At 41.4% G+C, this 24,246-nt stretch overlaps 1 protein-coding gene across 2 annotated transcripts in view; it reads left to right on the top strand.

Moving 5' to 3' along the window:
- Nucleotides 1-23,349, top strand: part of LOC106093462 (mediator of RNA polymerase II transcription subunit 15) — an 87,417-nt gene extending 64,068 nt beyond the window's left edge. For both annotated transcript variants that reach the window (XM_059360940.1, XM_059360941.1), the window contains one exon: nt 21,231-23,349. In XM_059360940.1, coding sequence (XP_059216923.1) covers nt 21,231-23,321 — 2,091 coding nt within the window. In that variant the 3' untranslated portion in view covers nt 23,322-23,349. The remainder of the gene's footprint in view (nt 1-21,230) is intronic.
- Nucleotides 23,350-24,246: the final 897 nt, after the last annotated feature.

Raw genomic sequence — 24,246 nt, 5'->3', positions numbered from 1 at the left:
ACCAATGCAATTGCCTACGAGCATTCCATTAAGGAAAAGGGTAAACTTTTGACATATCAATGGGTGCAATCCAATTTAAGTTTAACCTCAATAAAAAGGGGCCTCCTTTTTATAGCCGAGTCTGAACTGCGTGAGAGTGAGAGTGCAGTCCAATTTAAGTTTAACCTCAATAAAAAGGGGCCTCCTTTTTATAGCCGAGTCTGAACTGAGTGCGGCACCTCTTTGGAGAGAAGTTTTTACATGGCATAGTACCTCAAAAATGTCGCCAGCATTAGAAGGCGAAAACCACCGATGAAAATTTTTTCTAATGGTCGCGCCGGATTTCGAACCCAAGCGTTCAGCGTTATAGGCGAATATGCTAATCTCTGAACTACAGCTGGCCACACCATCGCTTTATAATCGAGGCGAAGATAGGAAGCCTAGAATGGATTGGAAGAGGTTTCCGATCGGATACCTCAGACGACACTTGAGGTCGAGTGCAAGGCACTGCTGCCAGCGGTACGGTCTTAGATTGCCGTAACTCTGGTAATGCCATCTAGAAGAAGAAGTTCATGCTACAATACACAGATGGATCAAAGCTATAGGACAGAGTGGGCCTAGAGGTCTACATTTAAAACCCAGAGACAGAGATTTGTTTTCGACTTCCTGACAATTATACGGTCCAGTGGGTAGAGATCCAGGCTATCACGGTATGCGTAAGGTGGTGTGGTGTTAACGTGAGGACGTCGAGTGTAAAGATATTTACTGACAGTAATCTGGCCATCATCCCAGTAACAACCAGGAAGGTAAGGTCACGAACAGTCTGAAGTGTAAGAATGAGATGAACGCCTTCTCTGAGGATGACACTATGCGCATTGTTTGGATGCCGGGCCATAACAGAATAAGGGCTATTTGAGCCCAAATCGGAAGCTATATCAGGTTATGAACCGATTTAGACCATACTTGGCACAGTTACTTATGGTCAGCCCAGACTTGTTTTCGCCTCTACGTTTAAGCCATCCGTGTAACTACAACTACCAGATAGCAATACCAAAGTTCTACCAAAACCAATATTGCGCCGTTGGCACCAGTGTCTTGCGCTCGGCATCAAGTGCAATTTTAGGTATCCGATCGAAACCCCATTCCAGTCAGGTACGTTAGTCTCAAGTCTCATCGCGGTACGGCAGAGTTATGAGCACAATACAGGCTGGAACATTGAGGTCCAATCTGTGTGGTGTTCATTGCTGTCACGAGAAGCTTAGCTGCGAGCTACCGGGCGCGTCTACAGGTTGCGGATAGTGGAATGCTCCATACGGAGTAGCTGCAATGGCATTCGCTGACAATCAGCGGTATCGAGTGGAGAGTCTCAGTGAGAGGCCGGGCGGCACCGGCTCTTGCACAAATACTGAGTGCCTATGATACTCGATGTGACAAGGCGAGTTATTGGTGCTTTTAAATAACCAATGGCGATCGGTCCTTTGGACCGGAAAGAGCTTGCTCACCTACAGGAGCTTGACGAGAATCGCCTCCTCCACATGACAATGTGGCTACAACAACGACAACAACCTCAAGTCTCATAGCCGCATTGTCTGCTTCATACGTAATCTGTGTGGCGTTGGGTCGTACTTCTAGAATTTCAGTCATTGCCCGAGTAGTTCTGGCTCTCCCCGCCTATGCCAAGACATGGACCGATTAGGGCTTTACTTGGTTTGGATGGTGAAGATCATAGTAAAAGTAATTTCAGTCAGTCTTTTCAAGAAGCCCCCGTAACGCAGAGGTTAGCATGTCCGCCTATGACGCTGGACGCTTGGGTTCGAATCCAGGCGTGAGCATCAGAAAATTTTTCAGCGGCGGTTATCCCATCATAATGCTGGCGACATTTGTGAGAAACTATGGCATTTGAAACAATGAAAAGCGTGCTAAATTCGGCCGGGCAGAATCTTGGGTACCCACCATCAAGGATTCCGCTAAAAATTTACTTAAGGGGGCCTATATCACCACATTGACGGATTCGGATAAAACTTAGCACTGATGTTGTCAGTCATAAGCCAACTCCGATGAAAATTTAGGCTTCTAAGGGCTGATGAAGTCAAATCCAGAAATCGGTTTAATCGGGCCTACACCTGTTTATAGACCGATTCGGGTCATATTTGGCATGGATGTTGGAAGCCATAACTCAAGTCTTTCAGCCAAATCGGATGAAGAAGTCAAATCCCGGGATCGGTTTATATGGGGGCTATATCCCTTTCTAGACCGATTCCGATCATACTTGGCATTGATGTTGGAAGTCGTAACTCAAGTCTTTCAGCCAAATCGACTGAAGAAGTCAAATCCGGGGATTGGTTTATATGGGGGCTATATCCCTTTACAGACCGAGTCGGATCATACTTGGCATGTATGTTGGAAGTCATAACTCAAGTCTTTGTTCCTAATTTCAGCCAAATCGGATGAAAATTGAGGTTTCTAAGGGCTCAATAAGCCAAATCCGGGAATCGGTTTATATGGGGCCATATCTATTTATAGACCGATTCGCATTATACTTGGCATGGATGTTGAAAGTCATAACTCAAGTCTTTGCTCCAGATTTCAGCCAAATCGGATGAAAATTGAGGTTTCTAGGGGCTCAAGAAGTCAAATTGGGGGATCGGTTAATATGGGGGCTATATCCAAATTTGAATCGATATGACCGATTTGCAATCCCCAACGAAATACTTCAATATTAAGTATCTGTGATAAATTTCAAGCAGCTAGCTTTACGTGTTCGACCGCTATCGTGATTACGACAAACATACCCAGATGGGTCTGTTTGTCTGCGACCCCATACAGTCTGTATGGGGTCGCAGATCAATATTTCGAGGTGTTACAAACGGAATGACTAGATTAGTATACCCCCATCCTATGGTGGTGGGTATAAAAATGGTATGGCAGCCATATAAAAACTTTTCCCCAATGGGGTATCTGCGGCACGCCGTTCGAACTCGACTATAAAATGGAGGCTCCTTATCCTTAGTCGTAAACTTGAATCGAACAGCACTCATTGCTCTGTGAAAAGTTTGCCCCTGTTCCTTAATGGAATGTTCATAGACAAATTTGCAACATTTGCATTTCAGCCAAAGCATTTTGCCCTCACGGGGCTCAAGAAGTGCAAACGGGAGATCGGTTTATATGGAAGCTACATAAGCTAAAAGACCGATTCAGGCTGAGCTTTGCATGTATATTGGAAGTCATACGAAAAGTTATTATGCAAAATTTCAGCCAAAATCGGATAATAGATGCGCCTTTTAGAGGCTCAAGAAGTCAAATCGGCCGATCGCTTTATATGGGAGCTGTATCAGGTTATGGACCTATTTAACCATACTTGACACAGCTATTAGAAGTCATAGCAAAACTTAACGCGCAAATTTTCAGCAAAATCGAATGGTAATTGAGCCTTCTAGAAGCTCAAGAATTCAAATCTGAAGATTGGTTTATATGGCAGCTATATCAGGTTATGAACCATACTTGGCATAGTTATTACAATTCAAAGCAAGACACCTCAAGCTAAATTTCAGCCAAATGCGAGATCGGTTTACATGGCAGATAGATCAAAGCATGGATCAATGTGGGTGCAATCCCCACCGACCTACACTAATTCTAAGTATTTGCGCAAAATTTCAAGCGGCTAGCTTTATTCCTTCGAATATTTGCATGCTTTCGACAAACAGACAGAGGGACGGACATGGCTTAATTGACTACGAATATCAAGACGATCAAGAGTATACATACTTGATGGTGTCGCAGATCAATATTTCGATGTAATACAAAAGGAATGACGAAATAAGTAAACCTCCCATCCTATGGTGGAGGGTATAAAAAATGGCTCCTCGAATCGGGCAATTTTCATCTTACTCACAAACATGGAGATTTTAGTCTTCTCTGGATTAACGTTTAGACTCTTAGGTCTAGACTATGTCGTAGTCTATCTTCTAGACCAGACCGCATCATTCTTCAGTTTAAATTCCTTATAGGCTATTACTAGTGGTTGTTGTTGTTGTAGCCACATTTCATGTGGAGCTGGCGATCCTCGTCAAGCTTCTTTAGGTGAGCAAGCTCGTTCCGGTCCAAAGGACCAATCGCCGCGGGAACCGTTTGGTCATTGGTTATTTAAAGGCGCCAATAAGCCGCCTTGGCATATCGAGCATCATAGACACTCAGTATTTGTGCAAAAGCTGGCCTCTCACTGAGACTCTCCGCTTTATACCACTGATTGTCGGCGACTGCCATTGCAGCTACTCAGTGTGGAGCATTCCACTATCCGCAACCTGTGGACGCGCCCGGAAGCTCGCAGCTAAGCTTCTCGCGACAGCACTGAACACCACACAGATCGAACCTCATTGTTCCAGGCTGTGTGGTGCTCACAGCTATCCCATACCGGGATTACTGGTGGTCACTCATAGGAGCATCGACAACTAGCAATTTTTTTCAAAATGAAAACCCAACTCATCCCATGAAGAGGTTCATGGGGTTCGGGATTTTTGTCTTTTGATATTACTAAAATATATATTGGGTTGCCCAAAAAGTAATAGCGGATTTTTTAAAAGAAAGTAAATGCATTTTTAATAAAGCTTAGAATGAACTTTAATCAAATATACTTTTTTACACTTTTTTCTAAAGTAACAGCTGATAACTGACAGAAGAAAGAATGCAATTACAGAGTCACAAGCCGTTGAAAAAATTTTTCAACGCCGACTATATGAAAAATCCGCAATTACTTTTTGGGCAACCCAATATATAACCTTATAACAATCAACAATCTTGTTGCATGGTGTAATACAGACCACCCACTTTAAAATGCCAGATTAATTTGCAGACTCTTCTGTTTTACATTTGAGTCAATCTATGTATGCCACTGTTAAAAAAAAAAAAAAACAAAATAACAAAACGTTTTATAGCAATTTGCCAAACTACACCCACACATTTGTGGAGGACATGTTTATGTTACTACAATTCTAATGCCACACACCACAGCTGTCGCATGCAACGCAGACTAGCAGGTGATGGACTCTTTAATGAAACAATTATCTGACTGACATTGCATCATACACAACAGAAGCCTAAATCTTTAAATTGGGTGCACTAACATACAAATTTTTCATAAAAAAAAACTCTTCAAGTCTTTCTTCCAACTGCCTTTGAAGCTTTTGACTGAGAAAACCAACAAACCACAAATTAAAACCGAACGAGCAACAGTCTAAACAACTCAGCAACAGCATCAGCAGCAATAACGACAACAATAATTTGCTCACAACATGGCCAGATATACCAATTAAGTCCCCTCAGACCCTCACTATAGCATGGACGTTCGTTACGGTGTGGCAGAGCTCAGTCACAATTAAACACCCAACCAGCAAACTGCACCCTCAACACCTTGACGGGTTGATGGCGGTGTCGTTGGTACTAAATCAACACTCTGTGAGAATTGTGTGGCATCTTAAAACAGCAAATGCCGCATTAAATGCCTTAATCACATGATAACGTTTTTCTTTGCGGTTTCATGTTGCCGTTTGCTTTTTTGTTTATAATTTTAAAAGATTTTTTTCGTTTTTTTTTTTTGGGGCTTTTGTAAAACCACAAAACAATAAACGCCGTTGAAGTTAATTTCGGTATGAAGTTTGTGACTAAAATTGATCAAACGGTGGTTGCATTTAAAAAGGTACGCTAAATCACTGGTGCTAGAAAATGTTTTCAAATAGGATTTCCATTGTTATCATAGAACATTTTTTTGAAAAAAATTATGCTTGCTTTTTTTAAGAAAATTTTGTAGGAATTTAATTTTCATAGAAAATTTTAGAAAATATGTTCAAATTATGTCTAAAACCTCTTGAATTTTTCCAACTCAATCTCGGTTGCGTGCTCCATCGATTAAATGGTCGCAGGGCATAGTAGCTGGCCAGACTACTCTAATGGCCCCTATGTGTAATTTAGGCACAGCAAAATGCAAATTTCAAAGTTGCCTATGAACATTTATTATGGAACAAGGGCCAACTTTTCACACATCAATGAGTTCTGTCCGACTAAAGTCTAATCTCAATGATAAGCATCCCCCTTTTTATAGTCGAAACCGAACGGTATCCCTCAGTGTCACACATCCTTGGGGAGGAGTTTTTACATGGCATAGTACCTCACAAATGTCGCCAGCATTAGGAGAGAATGGTTAGGTTAGGTAAGAGTGGCAGTATTTATAGACTCACCTAGACAATTCTAAGCCCATTGTAATACCACCACAGTAGTGGCAGACCAAGGCCTCAGGTGGGATCCAGGCGTTCAGCATCATCGTCGGACATACTAACCTCTGCGTAACGGTGGCCTTCAACACAGCAACTATTCCACCATAGGGGGGTATGCAAATTTCATCATTTCCTTTGTAACACGTCGAAATATTCATCTGAGACCCAAAAAAGTATACATATATTAGGGCGGGTCGATTTTTTTCTCAAATCGTATACCCAAAGCGTAAACAACATAAAGTTCTAGAAGCTTCTCCAAAGAAATCATGTATCTAAAATAAAATTCTAATCCGCGCCTCTTCACTTGAAAATGTAGATGCCCGCATTTGCCAAAAAAAAAAGAAATAAAAAGGCGTAAAGCTCGGCCGGCCGAACTTTGGATACCCACCACCTCGGCTATATATGCAAACCACCATTCGTCATAATCCGGTGAAAAATGCCTAATTTATGCCTCCATAGCAGCTATATCGAAATATGGTCCGATTTGGGCCAAATTCGGGACGGACATTGAATTGTCTAATAAGTACAAGTCATTGTTCAATTGTGTAGAACAACATATTGGTTTTTTTAGTAGCTATATCCAAATATAGACCGATTTGAACCATATACGACACGAATGTCGAAAAGCCTAATATAATTCACTGTGGCAAATTTCAGCGAAATCGAATTATAAGTGCGCCTTATAGGGGACCAAAACCTTAAATTGAGAGATCGGTCTATATGGCAGCTATATTCAAATCTGAACCGATCTGGGCCAAATTGAAGAGGGATGTCGAAGGCCCTAACACAACTCACTCTTGCAAATTTCGGCGACATCGGAAAATAAATGCGTTTTTTATGGGTCCAAAACCATAAATCGAGAGATCGGTCAAATCTGAACTGATCTGGGTCAAATTGCAGAAATATATCGAAGGGCCTATCACAATTCACTGCCTCAAATTTCAGCAAAATAGGACAATAAATGCGCCTTTTATGGGCCCAAGACATTTAATCGAGAGATCGGTCTATATGGCAGCTATATTCAAATCAGAACTTATCTGGGTCAAATTGCAGAAATATGTCGAGGAGCCTAACATAATTCACTGTTCCAAATTTCAGCGCAATCGGACAATAAATGCGCCTATTATGGGCCCAAGACCTTAAATCGAGAGATCGGTCTATATGGCAGCTATATCCAAATCTGGACCGATCTGGGCCAAATTAAAGAAATATGTCGAGGGGCCTTACACAACTCACTATCCCAAATTTTGGTCGAAATTAGATAATAAATGCACCTTTTATGGGCCCACGACTTAAATCGGCGGTTCGGTCTATATGGCAGCTATATTCAAATCTGGAACGATCTTGGCCAAATTAAGGAAGGATGTCGAAGGCCCTAAAACAACTCACTTAACCAAGTTTTGACAAATTCGGATTATAAATGTGGCTTTTATGGGCCCAAGATCTTAAATCGAGAGATTGGTCTATATGGCACCTATATCCAAATCTGGACCGATCTGTGCCATATTTCAGAAAGATGCCAAAGAGTCTAACGCAATTCACTGTCACAAATTTCGTTGATATCGGACAATAAATGCGCCTATTATGGGCCCAAGACCTTAAATCGAGAGATCGGTCTATATGGCAGCTATATCCAAATCTGGACCGATCTGGGACAAATTAAAGAAATATATCGAGGGGCCTTACTCCACCCCTTTTTCACAAATTTTGGCAAAATCGGATAATACATGCGACTTTTATGGGCCCAATACCTTAAATTGAGAGATCGGTCTATATGGCAGCTATATCCAAATCTGGACCGATCTGTGCCATATTGCAGAAAGATGTCGAAGGGCCTAACACAACTAACTGTCCCAAATTTTGGCAAAATCAGATAATAAATGCACCTTATATGGGCCCAGGACCTTAAATCGACGGATCGGTTTATATGTCAGCTATATATTTACAAATCTGGACCGATTTGGGCCAAATTGAAGAGGGTTGTCGAAGGCCCTAAAACAACTCTATGTCCTAAGTTTTGCCAAAATCGGATAATAAATGTGGCTTTTATGGACCTAAGGGGCTATATCAAGATATAGTCCGATATAGCCCATCTTCGAACTTAACCTACTTATGGACAAAAAAAAAGAATCTGTGCAAAGTTTCAGCTCAATATCTCTATTTTTAAAAACTGTAGCGTAATTTCAACAGACAGACGGACGGATATGGCTAGATAGTCTTAGATTTTTACGAGGACTTTATAGGGTCGGAAATGAATATTTCGATGTGTTGCAAACGGAATGACAAAATGAATATACCCCCATCCTTCGGTGGTGGGTATAAAAATATATTCTAGATAATGTACACGCAAAAATATAAAACGTTTGGAAAATTGTTGCGACAAACAAAATACTTTTATCACAAAGTTTTGCTTTTATTGTAACCCTGCAACATTTCGCTTCAACATATCAAACGTTAGCCATAAACGTAGTATTATTGAACTTAACAGCTTCGTCTACGGCAAGTAGGTATTTCCTTTTGTTGTAAAACCAAAAACTCTCTAATAGCAAAAGTGCTTCGATAGCCGCAAACGATTATTTGTGTACTGGACCAATAATTATTCTCTTGTGTCTCTCCTTCTAGCGAGAAAGGGGGAGCATTGGAGGATATAGACCAGTGGTTGGCAAAAAAACTCAATATATTGCACATTACTCTGTACTTACAGATGAAAATAATCCCAAGCAGATACATAGGCTTGCAAATAATTGCAATTGTGTGCTCGTCACTGGTATAGACACATTCACACACACACACAACTTTTTTCCTTTTTATACCCACCACCGAAGGATGGGGGTATATTCATTTTGTCATTCCGTTTGCAACACATCGAAATATCCATTTCCGACCCTATAAAGAATATATATTCTTGATCAGCGTAAAAATCTAAGACGATCTAGCCATGTCCGTCCGTCTGTCCATCTGTCCGTCTGTCTGTTGAAATCAAGCTACAGTCTTTAAAAATAGAGATATTGAGCTGAAATTTTGCACAGATTCTTTTTTTGTCCATAAGCAGGTTAAGTTCGAAGATGGGCTATATCGGACTATATCTTGATATAGCCCCCATATAGACCGATCCGCCGATTAAGGGTCTTAGGCCCATAAAAGCAACATTTATTATCCGATTTTGTTGAAATTTGGGACAGTGAGTTGTGTTAGGCCCTTCGACATCCTTTGTCAATTTGGCTCAGATCGGTCCAGATTTGGATATAGCTGCCATATAGACCGATCCTCCGATTTAGGGTCTAAGGCCCATAAAAGCCACATTTATGGTCTGATTTCGCTGAAATTTGGGACAGTGAGTTGTCTTAGGCCCTTTGACATGATTCTTTAGTTTGGTCCAGATCGGTTCAGATTTGGATATAGCTGCCATATAGACCGATGCTCTGGTTTAGGGTCTTAGGTCCACAAAAGCCACATTTATTATCCGATTTTGATGAAATTCGGGGCAGTGAGTTGTGTAGGGCCCATCGACATCCTTCGTTAATTTGGCTCAGATCGGTCCAGATTTGGATATAGCTGCCATATAGATCGATCCTCCGATTTATGGTGTAAGGCCCATAATAGCCACATTCATTATCCGATTTTGCTGAAATTTGGGACAGTGAGATGTGTTAGGCCCTTTGACATATTTCTTTAATTTGGTCCAGATCGGTTCAAATTTGGATATAGCTGCCATATAGACCGATTTCTTGATTTATGGTTTTGGGCCCATAAAATGCTCATTTATTGCCCGATGTCCCCGAAATTTGGAACAGTGAGTTAAGTTAAGCCCCTTGACATACTTCTGCAATATCGCACAGATCGGTCCAGATTTGGATATAGCTGCCATATAGACCGATATCCGGGTTTTAGGTTTTGGGGCCATAAAAGACGCATTTATTGTCCGATGTCGCTGAAATTTGAGACAGTGAGTTTGGTTAGGCTCTTCGACGTGCTTCTTCAATTTTGCCTAGATCGGTCCAGATTTGAATATAGCTGCCATATAGACCGATCTCTGGATTTAAGGTTTAGGGCCCATAAAAGAGGCATTTATTGTCCGATTTCGCCGAAATTTGGGACAGTGCTTAGTGTTAGGCTCTTCGATAATGAATGTGGCGGATAATGAATGTGGCTATTACGGGCCTTACACCATAAATCGGAGGATCGATCTATATGGCAGCTATATCCAAATCTGGACCGATCTGAGCCAAATTAACGAAGGATGTCGATGGGCCCTACACAACTCACTGCCCCGAATTTCATCAAAATCGGATAATAAATGTGGCTTTTGTGGACCTAAGACCCTAAACCGGAGGATCGGTCTATATGGCAGCTATATCCAAATCTGAACCGATCTGGACCAAACTAAAGAAACATGTCAAAGGGCCTAAGACAACTCACTGTCCCAAATTTCAGCGAAATCAGACCATAAATGTGGCTTTTATGGGCCTTAGACCCTAAATCGGAGGATCGGTCTATATGGCAGCTATATCCAAATCTGGACCGATCTGAGCCAAATTGACAAAGGATGTCGAAGGGCCTAACACAACTCACTGTCCCAAATTTCAACAAAATCGGATAATAAATGTGGCTTTTATGGGCCTAAGACCCTAAATCGGCGGATCGGTCTATATGGGGGCTATATCAAGATATAGTCCGATATAGCCCATCTTCGAACTTAACCTGCTTATGGACAAAAAAAGAATCTGTGCAAAATTTCAGCTCAATATCTCTATTTTTAAAGACTGTAGCGTGATTTCAACAGACAGACGGACGGACATGGCTAGATCGTCTTAGATTTTTACGCTGATCAAGAATATATATACTTTATAGGGTCGGAAATGGATATTTCGATGTGTTGCAAACGGAATGACAAAATGAATATACCCCCATCCTTCGGTGGTGGGTATAATAAGGTCCATGTAATAAGGGTCGCCCCACCTCCAAAAAGCCGCCGAAATGGGAACATTACTCGATCATAGCTTGATGAAACTCAAATGAAAGGCAAATGAGAGCAGATTACAAATATGACATTAAACTTTGTGTCAAACAAACTAGGTGGTGATTTACCTCCTGAAATCGCCTCCAATAGGTTATTTGACCCATTAAAACAATGGGGAATCAAGTGATAAATTTTTTGAGTAGAGTACGTCATTGTGCTCATGTGGCATATGGGGTTGTGGGGCACAACCCTGATATATACGCCTTTCACCAAAAGGCTGTATACACCAACCATGATAATATGGGGTTAAATTAAATGTATAAGGTTGTGGACCACCTCACCCCAAAACAGTCGATCTATCAGTCCGCCCCGCCCAAAAAACCTACCAAATATATACAATATATAGACCAATCCCTACAATATGGGACTCAAATGAAAGGCATTTAAGATTAGAAAACGTATCTGCTATCCAATTACAAACACCCCTAAATCGGACATAGTTACCGACCATGGCATGTGACAAAATTAATTTTTCGAAATATTTAACAATTATAGTTGCTTAATGTTTTCAGATTGTTTGCGTAAAATTTTACGGAAATAAAAGTCATTTAAAACCAAACAAATACCTGTAACACTTTTAAGGCTTTGAGAGATCAGGATCAGGAGAGTTGGCAATCAGTGCAAAGTTCAGTTCTGACTTTATGAACAAATATTGCCGCCGATGGATCAGTTCCAGCAACCATAGCAACCACAATTTCCAAAATAAAAAGTATTTAAGGTATCTTTACCAGTTTTATAGTAACAGAAAATTTAGGCAATTTTCGATTTTGAAAAAATATTGATGATATCTTGCAGATATGTTAAGATCAGTAACAAAACAATCCATGCCAAATTTTGTGCAGATTGGTTGAAAATTGTAGTTACTACAGGCATCAAAGTGCAAATCTGACGATACATATATATAGGAGCTATATCAAAATCTGAACCGATATTGATGAAATCTTGCAGATATGATAAGATCGATAACAGAACAATTCATGCCAAATTTTGTGCAGATAGGTTGAAAAATGTAGTAACTACAGCCATTAATTTGCAAATCGGGCGAAACATATATATGGGAGCTATATCAAAATCTGAACTGATTTTTAACAAAATCAATAGCGTTCGTCCTTGAACCAAAAAAGTGACATGTGCAAAATTTCGCGACGATTGGAAAACAAATACGACCTGTAAATTGATAACAAGAATACATAGACTCACAGACGGACATGGCTAAATCGAATCAAAAAGTGATTCTTAGTCGATCGGTATGCTTATCAATGGGACCAGCTCTTCTCCTCTTTAGCATTGCAAAGGAATGCACAAACGTGTAATTCCCTGTACCACAGTGGTGGTGTTAGGTAAAGTTCAAAAATGGGTGCAGATTTTAATCCGCCCCATGCCACTATGGACATACACCTAAGCCAGTAATCGGCTTGTTGTGCTTTCTAAAAACTGCAAAGTAACCTCTAAAAAGAAATGTTTAAGTTAGAAATTCCGTGCTACCTAAACAATACTTAATTGTTTTCAATATCACTTCCCTAAGTTGGTTCATTTCTGGTATTGTGTCTCCACCTAAGTGCCGGTATCTGTTAGACGCGAAAGCCGTGCAATGACAAAGGAAATGCTCCAAAGTTTCATCATCTTCCCCACATGCCCTACATATGATATCACTTGTTGCACCGATTTTACATAAGTGAGCTCGTAGTCCCATGTGTCCCGTTACGATACCAATAGCTAAACTGACCTCCTCCTTACTTTCTTTCAGTAATAACCTCGTTTTTCACGATCTGAATCCCTTTATGATACCCGTTATGTTACCAATAGCTATACTGATCTCCTTCTTACTTCCTTTAAGTAATAGCCTCGTCTATCACGATCTGGATTCCCCCATAGATTTTCGCCGTCCTACCGACCGTTTCGCTGTTCCACAATGTTGCATGCGCATTCATCGCCCACTCCCTTAACTCGGACTGCGTCGACCCGAAAGGCTTCGGGTTAGTCAAGTTTATTGACGGCAGTCCTCTGCCCTTTCCTTTCCCCTTACTCCGTTATGGCCCGGCACCTAAACGATGCGGATTTTGCCATCCTCAGAGAAGGCGTTAATCTCCTTCTTACACTGCAAGACTGTTCTTGACCTTGCCGTCCTGGTTGTTATTGCCCTTATGGCAATTTTACTGTCGGTAAAGATGTTCACACTCGACGTCCTCGCGTTAGCACCACACCACTTCACGCATTGCGTGATAGCCCGGATCTCCGCCTGCAGGACCGTATTATGGTCAGGCAGTCTAAAACAGATCTCAGTCCCTGGGTTCTCAATGTAGATCCCCAGGCCCACTCTGTCCCCCAGCTTTGATCAATCCATATAACATGGATTGCCATCTTCCAGATGGCAATACTAGGGTTCCGTCAATCCAAAAAGTGAATCTCAGGTATCAGATCGGAAATCTCTTCGATGGTATAAGCTGCTCCCATCCTCAATCCATTCTCCAATCGCCTAAGTCTCTTAGCCGCAGTGACTGCCTCACACTTAATCTGTATTTCAATGGGTTAGATATCTAGAATAGTCTCCAGTGCCCTAATGGGCGTGGTCCTCATCGTTCCGCCTATGCCAAGACAAAATGTTCTCTGAACCTGTTGCATGGTCCTTATGTTGCACTTTTTCTCCATAGCAGTCCACCAAACTACTGAGGCGTAAGTAAGTATTGGTCTAATCACGCTCCTGTAGAGCCAGTGGACTATCCTAGGATTCAGGCCCCATTTCGAGCCTACGGCCTGTCTACATAGTGTCCAATATCTGTGAGCCTTCTCAGTACGCTCTTGAATGTGACACTTCCAATTCTGTTTCCTGTCCAAGATCACACCTAAGTATTTGACCTTGTCAGATATCGAAACCGTCTTGTTGAGGAAACGTGGTCCCTTAAATTGGCCCACCTTCGTCTTCCTCATGAACAGGCATATGTTAGTGTTCTCTGGGTTTACATTGAGACCTCTTGATCTAGCCCAGTCATATGCCTAATGCAAGACCCTTTCGGCCCTTCTGAATAGCTCGTTCGGATCCTTACCTCTTAGAAGTATTATAACATCGTCTGCGTAGCAGACGAGTTCAAATCCCTCCTCAGGTCATTGAAGGTGGTCACCCATAAAAATGGCGATAAAATGCCCCCCTGTGGCGTGCCTTCTGCCACTTTCTTCCTTATATTTATGTCTTGGTACCCGAAATTTATCCACCTGTTCCTTAGCATATGGTTTATCCAGTCTCTAAGGACCGGGTCCACCCGGTACCGGTCTAAGAATTGGATCAGTGTGTCGGTCTGCACATTGTTAAAAGCCCCCTCGATGTCAATGCATACCGCCAGGGTGTACGTTTTGGCATCGAAGGATTCTTCTATTTTATGCACAACCTCGTGTAGGGCAGTCTCCACCGACCTTCCCTTGACATAGGCATGCTGTTTGTATTTGAGCAGTTCGCTGGATGTCCTACTCTTTATCATGGTGTCCACAATGCGTTCCATGGTTTTGAGTAGAAAGGGCGTAAGGCTTATGGGTCTGTAGGACTTCGCATAACTTGTAGTGGTGTAGGGTATAAAAAAAACACCGCGTACTTCCGAAGAATAGATGATAGTGTGAACAAATTTTAAAGCAAAGCAAAAATTAAACTGGCGGGCTACAAAAGAAAAAAAAAGGAATTACAGGCCGTCGGCCAACCCCAGGAGTGTCTAGGTATGTCCATTATACGGACGGCAGCTGATTTATTGCAAATTAACTTGGATATAAATCCAGTATGCGAGGTCTTTGGTGTTGACAAAATATTGGATTTGGATCAGCTAAAGACAAGATACTGAAAAGAGTGGTGGTAAAATTATTTGTTTACACATTTTCTCGCTGCGGGACTGCCAAAGCACTATTACCAGCATCAATTGACAAAAGTTGCCATACATAATACAAATTTTTATGTTGGTTGGTTGCTATTCATTATCGACCCATTAATATGGTAGCCGCCATTGAACATATATTTCATTTAGAATTAATACTTAGTAGTAGGTCTGAATGTAGCCTTTAGGAGACAGTAGCTATGACGACTACTTCAGGTACATTTAAGTATTTCACACTTTCATTTAAACATTTGTTTTTCTTAGATTAAAAGTCTTTTGGCCTTATTTGCTAATTTCTTAAACGCCTATTACAACATTTCCAAGGGAAAAGCTAAGCGTTGTCTTTGTTTTTTTTTCTATATAATGTAATAAATTGATGTTGCATAGTTTTTTTTTGCCTATTATTTATAGTTCACATTATTATGCATTGAAATGAATAACGAAGAAAAAACACAAAATGTGAGATATACCCGAGGAAATAACACAATCATCAATGGGCCTCAGTCTTAAAATGCAAAAAAAAAGCACACACAAAAAAAAATTCACACAACACAAATCTGAGATTCTCTGGCTCAGTGGTGTGGAAAAGGGCCAAAGACCAAGAGAGTGCCTTGAGACACACATACCAACGAAAATTGGGTAACTGTTACGATGTAACTTTCTTCCCACGCGATTTTCCGTCATGGTTACTAGTCTTAATTTTTCCACGTTGTTTGGCACTTCTTTGCGCACCCCACATGACTACGAGGAAGGGGAAGTTTGTGCTGAAATTATCTGTTTGTGTTTTTTTTCAAGCTAATGGCAAACAACTTAAATCATCATTTAACGTATTTATAAAACTATATTTTTTGCATTGCAGACAATTGAATTCACCATTGCCAAGCCATAATAATGATCGCGTCGTCACACAACGTTTTGACTTTATTTTAATTACGGCCAAGGCTTTTTCTGCCAATGCTTATGGCTTGAATAATTGTCGCAACAATTAATGATAACGTTAATGATGGCATTTAAGAATTTTACGAGTTTTCTTTTAAAAAATTTGTATTAAGAAATCATGCCAGCAATCCACCTGACAGCATTTTATTATATTTGACTGGCATTTGTTTGTTTACAGCAATCAAATTTGTGCCTAACCAGAGGAAGTTGGGAAACAAAAGACTTAGGAAACGAACTCGTTTCCAGCAGCGATCCCGTCCCGTCAAGTAGAAGAGAGACAAAAAAAACCAAAGTTGTGGTGAACGGTTTACATTTAATAAAATGTCTCTATTACCTAAGAAAAGAGTCGAGGTGCAGATAAAAAAAACCACAACAACAACAATCAAATGTAAAATACAGCAGATATAACGGAAAAACCTGTGTAGCTTCGAAATTTTTATTGAAAATTAGATGAACTTTAATTGAACAGAGAAAAATTCTTTAAGGGTTGGGGTGGCCAAAGAGATACTTCGCTTCAAATTGTCAGAAGCGGTTTATGTCCCTTTTGGAAACTTTGGAGGAAGGGTACCCCACAGGCACATGCTCTCAATCATCTATTATATAAAATTGAAAAGCCTTCTAACCAAAGACGAAACGCGACCCATAGTGGTTGAGGTGTGTTGCTATCTTTGGCTTTCCTTTTCCATTTGCATGTCCGATCATTGAGCTCGTCTCGAAAGAGAAACTAACAAAAATTGTAAAAATGAAATTGTTGCGCTTTGTTTGTCTGTTCCGCATAGACTCGAAAATGGCTGAACCGATTTTCATGAAATTTTTACAGATGGTAGAGTTTTAGCCTCCGGTGAGAATAGGGTACTACATTTTTTTACATCCGAAGGGGGGGCGGACCCTCCCCCTTACCCAAATTTTCAAAAACGCCATATCTCGGAGATGGGTGCACCTATTTAAGCGAAATTTATATACCACATTATGTCACCGAAGTTGGTATAAAATTTTATGGTCAAATAACCTGGGGGGGACGCCCCATCCTAAAACCGACCCGAACGGACATGTTTATCGATTGGCACAATATGGGTATCAAACGAAAGGTATTTAAGAGTAGAGTACGAACTTGGTATACAAATTTCGCACAAAGTTTTCGGAGGCGTCCCCTACCCCAAAAAACCCCCCAATAGGACACCTTTAACGCTTTGGGCAATATGGGTATCAAATAAAAGGTATTTAAAAGTAGAGTACATATCTGACATATATGCACCGATTTAAGCAAAATTTTGTATTATTCCAAAAACTCGAAATTGGTATAGAATTTTGGGGTCGAATAGCCGGGGGGGACGCCCCATCCTAAAACCGACCCGAACGGACATGTTTACCGATTGGCACAATATGGGTTTCAAACGAAAGGTATTTAAGAGTAAAGTACGAACTTGGTATACAAATTTCGCATAAAGTTTTCGGAGGCGTCCCCTACCCCAAAAAACCCCCCAATAGGACACCTTCAACGCTTTGGGCAATATGGGTATCAAATAAAAGGTATTTAAAAGTAGAGTACATATTTGACATATATGCACCGATTTAAGCGAAATTTTTTGTATTATTCCAAAAACTCGAAATTGGTATAGAATTTTGGGGTCGAATAGCCGGGGGGGACGCCCCATCTCAAAACCCATCCGAACGCACATGTTTACCGATTGGGACGTTATGGGTATCAAATGGAAGGTATTTAAGAGTAAAGTACGAACTTGGTATACAAATTTCGCACAAAGTTTTCGGAGGCGTCCCCTACCCCAAAAAACCCCCCAATAGGACACCTTCAACGCTTTGGGCAATATGGGTATCAAATGAAAAGTATTTAAAAGCAGAGTACAAATCTGACATGTGTGCACCGATTTAAGCGAAATTTTTTGTATTATTCCAAAAACTCGAAATTGGTATAGAATTTTGGGGTTAAATAGCCTGGGGGGACGCCCCATCCGAACGGACATATTTACCGATTTGAACGTTATGGGTATCAAATGGAAGGTATTTAAGAGTAAAGTACGAACTTGGTATACAAATTTCACCCAAATTGTTCGGGGGTGTCCCCTATCTCAAAAAACCCCAATCGGACACTTTCAACGATTTGGGCAATTTGGATATCATATGAAAGGTATTTAAAAGTAGAGTATAAATCTGACATAAAAATTTTTTTCTTGATGAGGGACTTCCCCATCCCCCAAAACCCCCCCAGCAGTGCATATTTACCAATTGGGACAAATATGGATATCAAATGAAAGGTATTTCAAAATAGAGTGAGAAACTGATATTAGAATTTATTTTTGTTATCTAAGGCGCCACCCCACCCTCAAAACCACTCAACAGGACATATTTACCGATTGGGACAATATGGGTATCAAATGAAAGTTATTTGGAAGGAAAAATACACATATGTTATAAGAATTTGGTCCAAGGTGTCAACGGGACCTCTCCAACCCCAAAAACCCCCCAAAACGGGGATGAATGCCCAACGTCACAAAATGGGTATAAAATAAAAGTTCTTTGAGAGGTGACTACGACTCTGATATACATATATGGGACCGAGTTTGGGACCGGCCCACCCACTAAATACCCTTCAATAGGACGTATAGTTCGATCGGGATAACAGGGGAATTCAACGAAAGGTCTATGACATTGGAGTTCGAATCTTATGTTGAAATAAGGATTCAAGAATCTAGGTTACGTCCTGACGTTCAGCCGGGCATATAGATCTCGGCATTAAAGGACTCAAATAAATTGGGTCATGTAGGACCACCGAGAATATATTGTATTCAAATGAAAGGACGTGTCAGAAGGCAATCGGTAAGAGGGTACACTTTTTACCCTCAAAGTAGTATAGACACTGGATCACTTGGGGATCTTTAAAAATGTGGTATCCCAAGTGGGACTCAAATAAATTGTGTTTTGGGTCATGTAGGACCACCGAGAATATATTGTATTCAAATGAAAGGACGTGTCAGAAGGCAATCGGTAAGAGGGTACACTTTTTACCCTGAAAGTAGTATAGACACTGGAGCACTTGGGGATCTTTAAAAATGTGGTATCCCAAGTGGTAGCTTTGAAATATGATTTTGAATGTAGATACCTAATACAAAAAAAAATTAATTAGTGTGGATCTGAACGAGACCTGTAGCCGTGAATGTCTTGATCGTCATCTTCAAAATGCTTGACATTATGGGGCTTAAATAAAATCGTGCTCTAGCACGATGCTGATACCATTTCAGGGTGCGCCCCCTAACCTCCCCTCAAAACGGCAATATTTGCTACTGTGGCAATAAGGGGCTCAAATGATAAGCGTTTGACAGTAGAAAACAAATTTGAAATGCAATTTTGAGGCCAAGTGTTTGGGGGTAGTGTCACCCCATAAACTCCCCTTCACTCCCCTTCGCCTCAAATTAAAGCAATTTAACAGTAGAGATCGATGCTGATATTTTTTCAGGGTTAAGTGGCCGTCCCATCCTCCATACCCCTCAAACTGGACATATTTGTGGATTATGTCAAAAAGGGGCTCAAATGTGATATCTGTTCTATGGCCAAGTGTTTCAGGGACGACTCATCTCATAACCCCACCCCACCCCACACCCCACCCCCCCCCCCCCCCCATTTATCATTTATCCATCGACCATCACAGTCAGCTCAGTATTCACCTCACTCGTATTTGTAGTGAACAGTGTGGCTTAAGATTTGGTGGCAGATATCTTCAGATTTCTTGCAGCAAAATATGGGGCACGTTCGTTGAGGTAGACGTTCAACCTATCGCAGATGTCAACAATGGGTGGGGGGCCTGATGCCGTCATCGTACAATCGTCCGCATATGATACGATCTCTATGCCGTCTGGAGGGGGTCGAATGGAGGATAGGTAGAGGTTAAACAGTGCCGGAGATATCACCCCACCTTAGGGAACTCCCTGTTTCACTTCCTGTCATAGAGGAAAGCTTTGTGCAAAATTTTGAGAAGATTGGTTTATAAATGCGCTTGCAAAGGCTTTCGAATGAAAATCAAGCCCAACAAAAGCAACTTTTGCAGCAAATTTTGTGACGACATTTTTTTTTAATTTTTTGAGAGCTATAGGAAAGTTTTTCAAAAAAGAAGACAAAAAATTCAGAAAAGTGCATGAAATCATTCGATCGATAGTACGGCCCATATAATTTAATGTTTGAAGATTTTTCATGTAAATGTTGAACGTGGCTACAGCTCAAATGGTCCATCCACTTAGTCCCATTTTGGCATACTTTTACCAACATTTCGGCTGGTATTTCACGAATAAATGCTTCAATGTTGTCTTACAATGCATCAATTGAAGCGGGCTTGCCTGTATAAACACGAACCCCCCAAAAAATAGTCTAAAGGCGTTGAATTGCACGATCTAGGCGGCCAATTGACCGGTCCCGAACGTGAAATAAAATGTTCACCAAACTCGCCTCTAAATAAGTTCATTGTTACGCGTGCTGTGTGGCATGTGGCACTGTCTTGTTGAAACCACATGTCATGCAAGTCAAGCTCTTGCATTTTAGTCAAAAAAAAAATAGATACCATCTCAGGGTAGCGCTCACCATTCACATTTCACAGTTACGATTTGCATTATCTTTGAAGAAGTACTGTCCAATGATGCCACCAGCCCATAAACCGCACCAAACTGGGTTTTCTGGATGCATTGGTAGCTCCTGCAATGCTTCTGGCTAATCTTGACTCCAAAATCGACAATTCTGCTTATTAACGTATCCATTAAGCCCAAAATGAGCTTCATCGCTCAATGGAAGATGCGCACGATGATCTTTCTTTACAGAGCACGCATTTTGATATAAAAAAATTCAATAATTTGCAAGTGTTGTTCGTTTGTAAGACGATTCATGGTTCAATTAGAGACCAAACTGAAGATCTTTGACAGTGAAACAAAACACGAAACGTGCGTGACCTGTTTAGACCAGTGTTGCCAAAAAGATAATTGCTAAAAAATCACCCTTTATAAGATCTATCTCCTAAATATTTGAAAAAGTCATTCAAAGAAGGTGTCAAATGCGGCTGAACAAGAAAAATCGGAGGATGCAAATCGTCATCTGAAACAGACTAATGACCTTAAAATGTTGACTTGATTTTATTTTTCTCCACAATTGATTTTGTAACTTTTCTATTTCTAGTTACAACATTATGCATATCTCCAAGATCTCAACCGGCCTTTGCAAAAACCTCTTCATCATGGAAAATCACGAGCTGCACAAAATAAAAAATCAGCAGCACGCCGACAACAGTCGGAAGCACAAGCCAATAGCCAAGCCGAGGAAGCCGAACAACGATATTCGGTGGCAGTAGAACAGCCAGTGCCACAGCATATACCGCGAGCCCACATCTATAGGCCACAAATTCCTTACCATGTTGCTTTGCAACAGCAACAGCAGCAGCAGCAGCAACAGCAACAACAACAGCTACAAGCACAACAACTAGCGGCAGCCGGCGAGCAAGCAAATTCACAGCAACAGCCTTATCAAATAATACCAGAAGAACAATTTCTCAAACTTTTGGAAGAAGAACTAAAGGCTAGGGCCTATCAAGAGGATCAAGTCAGACGGCAACAACAGGCACAAGCCCAAGCGCAGGCTCAAAACCAAAAGGTAGCGCACCAATCCCATGGCCTAGGCCATTATCGTCAACGAGTGGAGGCGGGCGAGGAATTACAACAACAACCCGAATATGTACAATACCAAGTGCCCAGATCCAGAGGTGGGCCCAAATATTTGCCCCTTCCCCAACAACAGCAGCAGGAGGAACAAGAGGCCGGCGCAGCAGCAGCGCAAGCACCTCTACCTCCGCAAATAGCCTATTACCATCCACAAATCAATTATAAAACATTAGCCAATCATCCGCTGGCCAAATCCTCCCTGGAAAAAGAAATTGAGAATTTGCTTGCCTCCAATAAGCCCCATGTGGCACCTGTACAGATTGTGGACAACTCAAATGAGCCCTCAGTGTTGCTTAACCATCAACATCATCGCCATGCCGCGCCTACACCACCTGCTCCCCAGCCTACAACTCAGACGCATGTGCCTCGCTCATCTCACAAAGCCTATTTGCCCAGTACAGCAGCCCCCAATAGTCTGCCGGAGACCAGCAATCAGCCTTTTATACCGTCAGCCCTCTTTAGATTTAGTGGCTACCAACAACCCACTGCCAATTATCCCATCCAATCCTATGCTCAACACATTGTGGATGCCAAAAAATTGGGACCGGTTGTATATCCGCAACAAACGAATGTGCCCACTGGCCAGCCTCCAGTTCAAGCATCTCAATTCTATTATCAGGAAGCTCCACTGCCCTCGCCAAGGCCCAAAGCGATAAGGCATAAATTCGGTACCAAATTCCCCACCACACCCACCCCGGTGAAGACGCACCAAAACGATGTTAACTATCCGACTCCAAGCAAATACGCCCATCCTTTGCTTTATGAAATCGAAAGGCCTACACCATCGACAGCCCCTTCGGCTCCTGCACAGACTGCCCATTTCTATCCGAGTCCACCAGATCCGCATAGAAATACACCAGCTCCACCTACACCTCCCCCAGCACCTGCAGCTACTACCAAATATGCTCAATACCCACCACCAGCATCCTCACAATCCTCCATTTATGTTTCCCAAGGCACTGGCATTGCCACCCCCTCGAGACCTGTGAGCACAGTAAAACCAAAAACCCTGGCAGACCTTAAACAATTGAATTTACCCCAGCCTGGTGACAAGCCTTTGACACAGGCAGAATTTCAGGCTTTGGTTGATGCCGGTTACCCCGTAACCGCTGTGCCTGTTCCCATTCCTGTACCCTATGAGCAGTATGTCAAGGATCATCCTGAGTATCGCAATCAACCTCCACCACAACCACCCGCACTGCCGGTCAACTATGAACAATTAATGCGCTTTGCTCAACTCCAACAGCATCAAGTTCCTCATCAGTATCTACCCCAACGAGCTGGTGGTCATCAGCATGCCAGATCTCTGGTCGCCAGACCATCAGAACCCTCAGTGAAAATAGTAGCCTCGCCCATGGATGCCCAGCAACAGACTGCCACCGCTATTGGGGGAGGCAGTGTCACCTACTTACGAGCCATACCCGAAAATTCGAAACGACGTCCTCGCGAGGAGGCCGAAACGAAAGTTATAGGAGCCAAGGAAGATCACAAAAATCCAGTGCAAGACCAGCCACTGGACCACGACGTAGTAGAGGTATTAGCGGTCAACTAGTTAAATGCAGATATTACGAAAAATCAATATTCTAATAATTTAAAACAAAAAATGTATTTTAATAAAATATTCCAATAATCTATTTAATATTTAATTGATAAAGTATTAAACAAATAGCTAAGTGTCTTCGAAATGTTAAATTATAATTTTTCTTTATAAATATTCCATATAAAGTTATTTGTTTATTTTTTTTTATTATTATTTTTGTTTTTGTACAAAAATCTAAGCACATAGCGAAATAAAATAAAATATTACTTACCTTATAATTTGCATTTCGACAGTCATTAAACTTCCCTTTGGGACCATGGAGGATTTTTGGTTCACAGCTTGACGAGGGATATTTTCCACTGCACGAGTCTTAGAAGCCATTCTCGCACAATTCGAAATGCAGCGCTCTGACCGCGCTCGGGATCTTTTTGTACTGCGTGTAGCTCTTTGGTGAGTCGGTTTGTTTGTTTGTTCCGTATAGAATCAAAAACGGCTGAACCGATTACCTTGAAATTTTCACTGGTTGTGTAGGTTGCTCTGGAAGGAAACATAGGTTATATAATTTTTTGAAATCGGGAGGGGGACGGACCCTCCCCCTTACCCAAAAAGTACTACCCAAAAATAAAAGTGGACCGATCGGTACAATATCTGATTCAAATGAAAGGTAATCAAGAGTAGAATACGAATTTCATAATAAAAGTTGGGTCCAAGCACCTGGGGGGAGGGGGGCCGCCCCAAAACCCCTTAAAATAGGTTTATTTGACGATCATGACAATAGGGGGCTCAAATGAAAAGTATTCGGGAGTAGAGTACGAATTTGGTCAGGAAGTAGGAATAGGATTTATAATTTATTCATAACGGAAGGGGCGGACCCTCCACCGATATCCCAAAAACACCACCCAAAACCAAAAGTGGACCGATCGGGAAAATATGGGTA

Source organism: Stomoxys calcitrans, chromosome 1, assembly GCF_963082655.1.
Source record: "Stomoxys calcitrans chromosome 1, idStoCalc2.1, whole genome shotgun sequence".
Taxonomy (NCBI): domain Eukaryota; kingdom Metazoa; phylum Arthropoda; class Insecta; order Diptera; family Muscidae; genus Stomoxys; species Stomoxys calcitrans.
This window is presented reverse-complemented; position numbering and strand designations above follow the sequence as displayed.